General features: G+C 45.0%; 1 protein-coding gene and 1 non-coding gene across 11 annotated transcripts in view; both read right to left on the bottom strand.

Annotated features, from left to right (window-relative positions):
• HUWE1 (HECT, UBA and WWE domain containing E3 ubiquitin protein ligase 1) overlaps positions 1 to 12,818 on the bottom strand; it is a 430,355-nt gene that overhangs the window by 32,523 nt on the left and 385,014 nt on the right. For all 10 annotated transcript variants that reach the window (XM_063936413.1, XM_063936412.1, XM_063936409.1 and 7 more), the window contains 8 exons: positions 11,968 to 12,136; positions 11,646 to 11,874; positions 11,283 to 11,461; positions 10,934 to 11,023; positions 10,547 to 10,701; positions 1,966 to 2,011; positions 408 to 686; positions 31 to 280 (listed from right to left, as the gene is read on the bottom strand). In XM_063936413.1, coding sequence (XP_063792483.1) covers positions 31 to 280; positions 408 to 686; positions 1,966 to 2,011; positions 10,547 to 10,701; positions 10,934 to 11,023; positions 11,283 to 11,461; positions 11,646 to 11,874; positions 11,968 to 12,136 — 1,397 coding nt within the window. The remainder of the gene's footprint in view (positions 1 to 30; positions 281 to 407; positions 687 to 1,965; positions 2,012 to 10,546; positions 10,702 to 10,933; positions 11,024 to 11,282; positions 11,462 to 11,645; positions 11,875 to 11,967; positions 12,137 to 12,818) is intronic.
• On the bottom strand, positions 8,498 to 8,688 carry LOC134953683 (U2 spliceosomal RNA). The gene has a single exon (XR_010185710.1). It is a non-coding gene; the product is annotated as a U2 spliceosomal RNA (small nuclear RNA).

Below are 12,818 nucleotides of genomic sequence, written 5' to 3'. Positions count from 1 at the left end.
GCAAACTTACTACTCAGTGTTATTCCATACCTCTCATTGCTGAGCTGCGATAGCGCCTGACCCTCGTTTGGAGAAGGAGGTTCCATTGCCTGCTGTCCCACTGCAATACTACTGGTGACCACAAGGGGCTGGTCTGGATTTACAACTCCAGAAGCCTCTCCAACTCCTTCCTCCAGTGGACCTGATGCAAGGCTACTGGTATCCATTGGAGAGCCCTCTAACTGACTACTAACAGCTGTTAGAGCATCTGAATCCTCTGCACGTTCTGGGGATAAGGAGGCTGAAGTAACGAGAATAAAACCGGGAGCAGTTATTGCTGTGAAAGTGGAGTTCATATACAGAGTCAAGAACACATGAAAATCCCCCTTCCCACTGTACACCAAATAACAGGAAAGAAATTCACTAACTGATGGTTGGTGCTGGTGATAGCTCCATTTGAGTTGCATCCCCCTCTGCATTGGGTCTACCGGGTCCAGACTCCTCTTCCTCAGCTGGAATCAGAAGTTGCCCAGTATCTTCTGAGCAAGGATCTGTGTGCAGGCTTTGAGGAAGGTCTGCCAAAACGGCCTCTGGAGGATGAGCACGCAGAGACGGGTCCAAGGGAACCAATTCTGGGCTTGTTGGTGTTCCCTCGGCAGAAGAAGGGGCAGTTGGGAAGTTCTCAGGACGGCCACTACTATCTTGATCTTGGGTAAAATTGAGAGAGCAATTAAACATTGTGATAAACTGAGAGAAACAGAGGAAGAGATTTATACAAAACAACCAAGTTTAAATCAATACAACAAATACACAACATACTGTACAAGAAAAGCAAAGTCACCAAGAACACAAAAAAATATTGCACGTTTAATCCCAATTAAATAGACAAAACTATGGGAATGAGAGTAGTCAAGTACTAAACTAAAGATAGTCACTCTAAAATCGATGGCAGGCAGCCAAGAAAATAGAGCCCAGTTTCTTGGGCACCAAAATTAAACTGGTTTCGCTGGGCTGGGGAAAGGGTAAAGGGGAGGAGTCGTCTGTGTTGCAACCAAAGGTTAACCAACTGGTGCTAAGGACTCCTGCAGCTCCACTGTACCCAGTGTCCCCCATGGGTGACAGAAAAATAATTTAAGAGGAATAGTAAATGAGAACTGCATATTTCTCTTTCATCAAATAAGGGGACTACATTATTTTTAAGATTTCCTAAAGTACAAGGTGTTTTCCTCTTGAGCTGCATAGACCGTTGTTTTATGTTTTATATAAGTTAAAGTACTATTGAATACTAAGGCCCTTTGTTAGCCTCTCATCTTCCTTCAGGAGGGGCTTAAATGGAATCAAATATCTACTGCCAATAATGTGCCTGCTTCTAGAAAAGGAACAGATATCAGAGAGAAGCTTTATTCCCCATTGTCAAGCCACCCCCTCCCGCTTCCCCATTGGATTTGATGTAAAGTATTTAAATTTCAGCATACAAATCCGGTTGTTAAATCATTAAGTTAGGGTGGGAGGGATATTCTAAAATGCTTTCTAATGTCACATATTAAGTGCAGAGGATCATAAGGTGTGAATGTATAATGCCACAACACTGGGAAGGCAGTAAGCTGTATAGTTATCACCAAAATAGGAGCAAAAATCCCTGCCCCTTACAACAATACAACTTACTACCTCACCCTGAAGAGGGCAGAGGACAGCTTCCATCAGTATTATTCCTCCAAGGATACACAAGACTTCATCACCTGTTCGTATTACTACATTTATTCACTCTGTTCATTCACACAACATTTCCAAGTATTCATCCTCTGAAGAAGCCGCAGCCAGCAGACGGCGCAGGAAAGACAGTAAACTGTATAGTTATCTCCCAGATCGGGTGTGACCCCAAAACTATACAATCTACTACCTCAACCTGAAGCATCTGGAAATCTTCAGTCATGTTGGGCCTGTGAAAGGAAAAAGTTTAAGAGGAGGACCAGGAAGAAAAACTACCTGCAAGGCTCAGCTCAAATGAGGCGTTCCTCTTAGAGTTGACAGCCTAGATAATAAAAACAGAGACAACATTAAAATGAGAGAGTCACGGATCTCCAAACACTCCTCATACAGAGATCAGTGGCAAAGAAAAATAGTTTATTTTTATTTTTTGGGTGAGGACATCCTTTGAAGCCAAGGACTGGACATACACCAACTAAGCTTCACATGTAAGCACAAAAATAGGGATTTTTGTTTACTTACCGTAAAATCTCTTTCTCTGATTCCATCTGGGGGACGCTGCGCACTTACTTACTAATGGGTTAGAGTGTGTGGGATTGGGAGTTTGGCACAGAACCTATAAAAAAAACTAACTCCTCCCCCCTCTAACCCCTCCCATCTCCTTCCTGCTCAGCAGATTACCTCAGTTAACGTTTAGCAAAGCCGGAAGAGGCAGAACAGAATATATATACGGGAGGGATCGCAGCGTCCCCCAGATGGAATCAGAGAAAGATTTTACGGTAAGTAAACAAAATGGGGATTTTTGTTTACTTACCGTAAAATCTCTTTCTCTGAGTCCATCTGGGGGACGCTGCGCCGTTACTTGTGGGTTAGAGGTGTGTGGTAGTGGAGATTGGCACAGAACTATCAAAAGCTGACTCCTCCCCCCTCTAACCCCTCCCATCTCCTTCCTGCTCAGCCCTGATCAGTTAACGTTTAGCCAAGCCAAAGGAGATAGACCAGAATAAAAAAATTAACCAATTAAACCAGACAAACTATGGGAGGGATCGCAGCGTCCCCCAGATGGACTCAGAGAAAGAGATTTTACGGTAAGTAAACAAAAATCCCCATTTCTCTGTCCTCCATCTGGGGGACGCTGCGCCGTTACTTGTGGGATTTCCCAAAGCAAGCTAATGAGAGGAGGGAGACGTTGACGGCATAGCCGTCTGTAAAATACGACGCCCAACAGAGGCAGTCTCCAAACTAAAAGTATGAAACCGGTAAAACTTTGTGAACGTATGGACTGACGACCAGGTCGCCGCCCTGCATAGTTGCTCAACAGATGCACCACCGCGAACAGCCCAAGACGCTCCAACTGCTCTAGTCGAATGAGCCTTAATTGAGTCAGGAACCGAAACGCTTGAGGACACGTAAGCCTGTCTGATGGCCGAAGTTATCCAACGGGCCACAGTGTTCTTAGAGGCAGGCCAACCTCGTTTGGGAGCATCAATCAATACCAGCAAGGAATCCGTACGACGGAAAGCCTCCGTGCGAGACAAATAAATACGTAAGGCCCGAACAACATCCAAGAGAGCCAAATGGGAATCCTCCCCCTGAGAAGATGACGGATTAAAAGCTGGAAGAACGATGTCCTGATTTAAATGGAATGCTGAAACAACCTTTGGAAGAAATGAAGGCTTTGTCCTCAGCACCACCCGATTTTCATGAAACACTAACAAGGGTGGCCTGCAAGAAAGAGCCGCCAACTCAGACACTCGTCTAGCTGAGGCAATTGCCAACAGAAAAACAACTTTTTGTGTTAGATAACGTAGTTCCACAGATTCTAGAGGTTCAAATGGAGACTTTTGAAGAGCCTTAAGTACCAAGTTTAAATCCCAGGGAGGAATCGGAGGAACAAAAGGTGGTTGAATTCGAAGTACTCCCTGCAGGAATGTTTGAACCTCTGGAATGATTGCTAATTTCTTTTGAAAAAGGACCGACAAGGCCGAAACCTGACCCTTCAGGGAAGAAAGTTTTAAACCCTTGTCAAGACCCTCCTGGAGAAAGGAGAGCAGGCGAGGAAGTCTAAACAAATGCGGAGTCAAGTTCCTTTTCTCGCACCAAGCAATGTAAATACGCCATACTCTATGGTAAATGCCAGAAGTCACCGGCTTTCTAGCCCGAATCATTGTCTGAACAACCGCACGAGAAAGGCCCTTTGCCTTCAGAATGTTGGATTCAAGAACCAAGCCGTCAAAGCCAGCCGATTTAAATCTGGGTGGCGACAAGGTCCCTGAAGCAGAAGATCTGGTCGCAGAGGGAGGCGAAAGGGGTCTCCGACGACCATGCTGTTTAGAAGAGTGTACCACTGTCGGCGTGGCCAATCCGGAGCCACCAGAATTATTGCAAGGCCTTCTCGCCGAATGCGTTGGAGTAGACGTGGGAGCAGTGGAATTGGTGGGAACACGTAACCCAGCTGAAATTGCCACGGAGCTGTTAGTGCATCGATCAGAAATGCTTGAGGATCCTGAGTTCTTGATCCGTAAACCGGAAGTTTTTTGTTGAGCCGTGACGCCATCAGGTCTAATTCTGGCACTCCCCAGCGATCCACTAGAGAAAGAAACACTTCCTGGTGAAGTTCCCACTCTCCCGGATGAATCGTGTGACGACTCAAAAAGTCTGCTTCCCAGTTTTCGACTCCCGGAATGTGAATGGCTGAAATCACGGGAATCCAACGCTCCGCCCACGTGAGAATCTGAGCAACCTCTCTCATTGCGGACCAGCTGCGAGTTCCTCCCTGTTTGTTGATGTAAGCCACTGCCGTGGCATTGTCGGATTGCACCCGAACTGGATGGCCCTGCACCATGGTCTGAATCCGAATGAGAGCATACCGGATCGCTCTCAATTCCAGAATGTTGATTTGTAGTTTTGACTCTTGATTGCTCCAGCGCCCCTCCGGAAGTTCGGCTCCCGTGCGCCGCTACACAGAGCGGTTGTCACGGCAGCCAAGTAACGGTCCAGGGAGTGAATAACACCCTCCCGGACCTAACACAGTCCTCCACCTCACATTTCACCCCAGATCAGCCTCCGTGCTGTCTGTGGGTGATCGCGCGCTCGGGGGGGGGGGGGGAGGGAGGGGAGGAGGAGTTTGGTAGTCCCAATAAATTCACCATTAATAATAGGAAATAGGGACATTAATAATAGGAAATAGGGACAGCCCAATACTGTCAATGACAGATTGTGGCTGTCCAGTACCTGATGCTGCTGTCTTCTCTCTTTCTCTCTCTGAAGGCCCCAGTGACCGAAGGTATAGTGGCCTCCCTGCAGCAGTCTGGAATGGGATACTAACCCCTTCCACTGTTATACCTGTCACCTGTAAACAGGGACTAGGTATTTGTGAAAGAAGAAATAATAAAAAAAAAAAAAAATTCCTAAAGAGAAATCAAAACTGTGTCTGTACTCCACAGGCACAAAACTAAAACTGATCAGGGCTGAGCAGGAAGGAGATGGGAGGGGTTAGAGGGGGGAGGAGTCAGCTTTTGATAGTTCTGTGCCAATCTCCACTACCACACACCTCTAACCCACAAGTAACGGCGCAGCGTCCCCCAGATGGAGGACAGAGAAAAACCCTATTTCTCTTTCATCCATCTGGGGGACGCTGCGCACTTACTAATGGGATTTCCCAAAGCAAGCTAATTAGAGGAGGGAGACACAGACGACATAGCAGTCTGCAAACTTTGATGCCTAACAGAGGCAGTCTCCAAACCAAAAGTATGAAAAACGGAAGAATTTCGTGAAGGTATGTACGGACGACTAGGTCGTCGCTCTACGCAGTTGCTGGACGAATACACCACTGTGAACAGCCCAAGAGGCTCCAACAGGTCGAGTCGAATGAGCCCCTAAGGAATCAGGAACAGGCAACGCCTAAGAAATCTAAGCCTGCTGAATAGCAGAATTAACCCAGCACATCACCCTGTTCTTATTGGCCAGCCAGCCACGCTTGGGTGCAGCAAACAAACCCAACAAGGTAAGAGTTAAGGTTTGAACAACAACCAATAAGGCCAATTACCGACCCGCCCCGGACAAGCCTGGGACGACACAAGAAGCCCAATGTGCTGAAGGAGAGGAAAAACCAATACAACTTGTGGTTTGTAAGTAAAACCACCCTAACTGCATAAACAAAAACACTGTAAGAGAAAAGAAACCGCAACTCAACCAGAGTCCAGAGGCCGGAAAGGAGAAACAGGAGCCATTCTGGAAAGTAAATTCTAGAGCAGAACCCAGTCTGCTAAGATAAGAAGACAAAGTAGTTCTGACAACTGTGTTGTAGAAAAGATAAGAGGCGGAAAGGACTAAGAACTCCAGCTGAGTGACCGTTAAATACACACAAACGATGACAAGTGTTCTGGCACTGTGATTGGTTAGAGAGCCAGAAACGTAGTAGGGCTTGATGACATTGTTTTCCACAATCACGCCGTCAGCGGCAGAATAGACAAAATCCCGGTGATGACGTAAAGGTTGGGAGTGGAGAGCTGGCCGAAAAGGTACCCTGTATGGAGCCCTGGTCACTCTGGGCTATAACATTGCAGAACAGAGTCAACAGGCAAATCCGAAGCGGATTAGGAAAACCGAAAGAGCCACTGGTCAAATGCGTTGAGGTACTCACTAGATGTTGCCAGAGGCAGAATAAATATGCTAGATGAAAGTGACAAGGAGCTGACACGGCGTCTACGATTGCCACAAGAGGATTCCCGAAACGATCACAGTACCAATGAAGCCCTGAGGTCTATGTCGGCTAGTTATAGACACACCAAAGCCAGAAATCCCTGTTGATTTCACATACTTTAAGGAAGAACAGCCTGAAGATTCAGGAAATCTGCTTCCCAGTTGCCCATTCTGGAACTGGAGATGACAGACACTGCCGGGATCCAAAATTCCGCCCTCTGCATATGTTCGATACTGTTCCGATGTCTCTCCAGCTACAAGTGTCACAGAACAATTGATATAGGTCACAGTGGAAAGACCCTGTAGAAGACATTGAGCTGGAGTCAAGGCGTTGTAGATCGCCCGTAGATTGGAAGTGATATTTCCACTTCGGACATCAGTTTCATAGAAAACGCCAGAGTTGAAACCAAAAAACCGTAATGTCTGAAACTTTTGACTGTGGTTATGACCCTCCATGTCGAGACAGAATGAAGTCCTATAAGTTAGATCTGGATTGTGTAGCCCAACGAAAAGATCGACCAATGAAAATATCTTGGTATTTTAATAGAGAAACTAAACTGCTGTTTACGTAAACTCAATCCTGCCTGAGATTAATAACATTTAATCTGAGATTGAAGAAACCAGGTAGGAGACCGGGGGAATGGAGCCACCTATAAAATCACCACTGTCCTGCAGAGGAAGTGTATGTCTGACCCCTGAGTCTATTCTGGTCAGTAAATCCTGCACTCCGCCAACATTCGAGATACCAGGTATCGAAAAGAATACCCATGAATAACATCTTCTGCGAAGGAAGAAATCCAGAACTAAGGTCCGTTGTAGAAAAAAAAATGCATGAGACAGCGGCTTTTTTTTTTTTTTTTTTTTTTTTTAACAACTGACCCAAAATGGTAGCGATGCCCAGATGACGGAAAAAGGATTGGACTGAATACTCCTGTTAGATAGCGAACAGACTGCAATGATTAGAGCCCGTCTAAAATGGGCACTAAAGATTCTTGCTTGGTACGTGTTCCCCAAGATTCAGAATATATGTTCGTGATACAAATTCAGTACATCCAACGGATCAGTGGACTCTGAGAAAGCTGGTGTCCTCCCCACTGGGAACCAGACTGTCCGACTCCGTGGCCCCTGCAGAGGGCACATTGGAAGTCCGTGTTCTAGGCATACAAATGCCCCCCAAAAGAATACCCATTTTTCTGACATAGGTTAAAATACCCATTTCTCAGCTATTATCCTCAGGATGAGAACCCACGACCTGTTATACCGCAGGCATACACCTTACTGATAGAGTTATTTGCTCCCGCCTGCAAAGTACGCTTTAATTTGGAAGCAGAATTTTACGATTCGCAACCAAAATGAATAGAAGGGTGTCATAGCCAGGGAAAAGATGCAATAATAAATAGATAGGGAATAGAGCTTGAGAGACCAAAACAGTCAATGGATAATTTGAAAAGGATCAGCTGCCCCAAGAATGGATAACTTGCATAATGCAACCGGTTTAAAGATTCATGCATAAGCCCGGAGAGGGCGTAGGAATATTCCTGTCAGAATGAATACTAATATAATAACGGCCTCACCGTTGTCAATCTGTGGTGACTGTTAAGGTCACATACTGTACTTTAGCAAAGACAGTTGCCTTAGGCTCTCCCATGATGGATGCGTCCACTAATTATTAGTGGAACCTTCATTAGATCAGTGTCTTCATCAGCGAAAGGATAAAGAAATACTGTCTCTAATACTGAGAACACCGAAATTGAACCGAAAACAGTATGTATTAGAGACAGACACATTTCCCTGGAAATATAAACTATTTCATCAGGTGTGTAGTCAGACTTCCATCAACATTCTCTCACGTGAAGGAAGAGGTGGAAACCAAGAAATTCAGTAGATTATTTCTTATTTCTATCCTGAAGGATCCTCACTGACAGGATTTATCTCACCATTTTCTGTAGATGAAGCCTCAAAAACGCCTCTGAAGTAAAGGCGCTATATTGTCTGTCAAAGACCAGACTCGCTGCACAGTATGAACTGATTAAGGAGCTTTGTCCAGCCATTTGGCAAATCATAAGTACATAGTGTACAAGAAATAGAAATAGTCTGTCCTTGTTTTGAAAGGTGCACCGGTCCCGGAGGTACTGCAATACCGAGTCAATGCGTGGAGTGGACGGAGCAATCTCTTCTTCCATTTTCCTGTTCTAAACATATATTTAATACATGGCCCCCACATAGGGAACGTATCACATATTAAACTGATAAGAACAGATACTACACTTGATCCTAGCCAAAAGGTCAAGTAGTGATCTTTTTACCAAGACTAGCGGCTAAGTAGTAAACAGAGTACCAGACCCATTACATTGACATAGTGTAAGGAAAAATATACTCAAAGAATACCGGTATTTGTGGACCGGTCCTGGAACCCCCATCCCTGCAAGTGCAGGGAATATATATATATACATATATAACTTCACACAGTTAGGGGCATACACTGAACTGGAGGGAGGCAGGTTCAGGGGAAATTTAAGGAAAATATTTCCTCACAGAAGGGGTAGTGAACAAGTGGAACAGCCTCCCATGAGAGGCGGCAGAGGCCAAGACTGTAGAGCAATTTAAACCTGCTTGGTATATTCATATACTTCTATGTAAACAAGCTCATGGCTTCAGTGCTGTGAGGCAGCAATGCTAACCACTACTCCATCTGTATTATTCTGGATTGAGATGTGTCTGGCCCACAGAGGCATAAACTGATCCCTGGAACCTCCCGGCTGCTCTGCAACTGGTGTCCTGGAGCATGGGGTACCTGTGTCCGTGCTACCTTTAGGAAGTCTGGAGCCACATTGTGCAATTTAATGTATATGGGAATCAAACCTGTGTTTAGTCTATCTTACTAATACACAGCATTAGCCCACAAAGCTATTGGAGCTCCTGTGTAGTAAACTACTGAACTTGTCGTTCCTTTAGGAGATTTGCTGTTTACAACCATGGAATATACAATGCCACAATCATAGCACACAATAATGTCTCATAACTCTGTGCTGTGGTCCAGCTCTACAGACTGAGCTATAACGCTCCTTTTATAACATGATGTAAACAACTGTTGTCAATTTAGAATAGCACAACACTAGTTAAGAAAAAATCCCCGCCTGTGTAATAAACAGGGTGAGGTAAAAATTACTCTATTACAGTGAGATTACCGAAATATATGTACTAAAGGATCACTAAAGAGCACTAAAGAATCCCTTAGAATAAACGAGCTCCAGAGCATATGAAAGGGCTGTGTTATACTTGCTGTTTTTGCTGCTCTCGGCCTGTACTAACAGGGTGAGACGCTGTGTTATGTGCAGCGCAGTATCCCCCGCTGACCTGACGGATGGTCTCTTGCAGAGATAGAAGATGGCGCCTATAGCTGAGTCCTGCCCCCACAGAGTGAGGACGGCGGCGGTAAGACGCTGTTGGGCGGGAGAACGGGGCGCGAACACAACATCCTCCTGCGTACCGCCGCGGTACAGCCTCCCCACCCCCGCAACTGAGCTCCGTAAAATCATTGAAATGACTACCGCTGCTGTCTGACAAGACGCGGCTTCCATGAAATGAGCGGCGGAAGCGGGACTGAACCGCTCCGTCCGCTCTGAGCAGGGAGGGGGGTCCGCATACACCAGCGCTGCACAATAATAAATACAATTATTATAAATACCATATATGCAATAACAGCCCAACGCTGCCCAGGCAGGTTGTGGCTGTCTTACCAGTACAGTGCCTCCTAGGAAATCCATCCTGCATCAAGTAAGCCCCAGTGACTAAGAGTATGGTGGCTTCTTAGAGGCTCTGGGGAGTGGGAGACACATAACTAACTAACCCCACTCCTAGTATACGTGTCTCCTGTAAACAGGGACTAAGCACACAAGTAAAATCAAAATAAACAGAAACCTAACTAAAATCTACACTGAAGGAATCTGTGCCTGTACTCCTCAGGCACAAAACTAAAACTGAGGTAATCTGCTGAGCAGGAAGGAGATGGGAGGGGTTAGAGGGGGGAGGAGTTAGTTTTTTTATAGGTTCTGTGCCAAACTCCCAATCCCACACACTCTAACCCATTAAGTAAGTGCGCAGCGTCCCCCAGATGGATGAAAGAGAAACAGTTATGAGATTATAAACTTAATACCTGAGGGTTTTGCTCCTTAGAATCTTTCTCCTCTTTGGCTTTGTCTGCCATCTTGGCCTCCTCTTCTACTAGCTGTTTGCGCCTCTTCTCCCTTCGCTCCTCCAATTCCTCATCGCGCAGAGCCTCTAGGTGGTTTATTATGGGGACTTTTACCACTGGGAAGAGGATAAAAAAAAATGTAAGAACACAAGAAGCTTGTAGTGGTTAAATCTAAAATAAACGAATTCCCAGGAATCTCAGTCAGCATGAAGCAATAAACCACGAGAGACAAAAAAAAAAAATCAATGCCATATAATAACTTGAAGGATGCATACATCCCCCATTCTATCTGAAAGAATTGGAATTCTATAATGCTTCTGATGGTGTAATGTGCTGTAGCTTGCTCACCTGATACACAATCGTGCATGCTCTCAGCATCCAGCACTTTGCATTCTTCTGTCCATCGGGTTAGTGCAGTTGGGATACTGGATAGAGTGCCTATAGTAATAATCATAAAAAAGGTCTCAATATACAGGTTAATATAATGACCAATTTAATTTAACAGTCTAGGAACAATAAAACAGTATTTCCCCAAGTAGCATAGAAAAGGAGCTTCAGTCTTTATGCGAAAAGTTAACCTTTCAAGTATCAAGCTCCTCTGCCCTTAACGCAGCCCATGGTAGCAGCGTTACAAGGCAAAATCATTAGCAAGTTGCCATTCGTTAACACAGGTGTAAATTGTAAAAAGGTCACTCACCGGCCTGGCTAGTAGCTGTACTCTGGTCGTGGAAGAAATCATCCAGTAGTTCGTCATCAGAGCGAGCTATAATATGTACATCATCATTGCCCACAAGAAGACGTGCCCGGCCTCTGCTCTGCAGCGGAAGACTGCTGCTCAGTTGCAAGATGTCTGCAGCAGCAGAAGGGCCCAGCAACCTTAAGATTTAAACAGTACACGCAAAATGATTAGGTCTGGGCAACATTTGTTTATAAATATTGCCACTGATCCAATCTCTAGTCATGCCTTGTACTTGGCAAGAGACTATAGACATGGAAACATTGGTCTTCGGTGCACTAGCAAGCCTTGACTTTAGTGCTCTAGATGGTTGCTTCCTCTTACCTTTGCAGTATGAGAGGCGGGTTTGGTTGCCTGTTGCCAGGATAATGAACGTGTATGGTGTGGCCAGCATTAGCGGTGATCTGGCGGAGTGTCCGCTGGCTTCTGCCAATTCCCTGTGCCAGACGAGTTGTGGAAGTTCCACTGCCGAGGGTGAGAGAGCCATGGTCTGCATGACGTACCATTAAAGGGTGCGTGGCAGGGATGTTACCAGGTGAAGGAGGGATATCAGCTGTAAAAGAAGAACACAGAGGTTAAGAACAAAAGAAACGGAATCTATTAGCTTACTTATATGCCTGCTGTCAATCTCATTCGTAAGTCTTACTGGCGTTGGAGAACATGTTATCAAACTCTATGATGAGATCATCCTCCCTGTCAAATCGCTCAAAGCGCACAAGGGGCGATGCATTCATATCAGGGTAATCCTCATCCAGCTCCATCTCTGAACAATCGTCGTCATCATCTTCATCACCTTCCTCACCCTCTTCATCATCCTAAATAAAAGGATATCATCAACCCGCAGTTAGTATATAGCAATACATTAAAAGGTATAAATAAATAAAAAAAAACGTGATTTAACGCTTCTATTAATCCTGAATTAATTGGGTGACACTGGAACCTCGAAGTTAGAGGCTCAGCTATGATTGTGGCTATTTTACTTCTGAAACTCCTGCTATCAATAGCCCCAAGCCTGAGCTCCTAGGATCAGTGGAGTTGCCAGAATAATATGGACTCCATAGCAACATTTTGAAGAATCTCTTGTCACAATGCTTCTAGAGACACCTCTCTGCAGCAGTGGCTAATATTATGCCCCATAGTAGTGCCTTAGTTTATTTTATGAAGCATAGTAGTGCCATATTTAACGTTATGTCACACTGTAGGGCTGACGTTACATATTATGGCACACAGTACCCTCAAACCAGTCCCTGAAACTGGTGATGAACACCACTTGCACAGTACCATAGATTGGTATGTCACCATAATTGTCCAGTTATATATGCAAATTGACAAACCCTTTTGAGGTTGTCAACTTTAAACCAGAGGAGCCGGCAACATGTCATCGGAGATCGTGGTATCATTCTAAATTAGCTCAAATCTTGAAACCCTTGAATGACACCATATTTACTGCATGATCACTAAAGTTGAGAACATTTTCCTCAGGATGTCCATATAGAA

The sequence above is a fragment of the Pseudophryne corroboree genome, chromosome 8 (genome assembly GCF_028390025.1).
Source record: "Pseudophryne corroboree isolate aPseCor3 chromosome 8, aPseCor3.hap2, whole genome shotgun sequence".
NCBI classification, from domain to species: domain Eukaryota; kingdom Metazoa; phylum Chordata; class Amphibia; order Anura; family Myobatrachidae; genus Pseudophryne; species Pseudophryne corroboree.
Note: the sequence above shows the minus strand (reverse complement) of the source record. Positions and strands in the feature narration are given on the sequence as shown.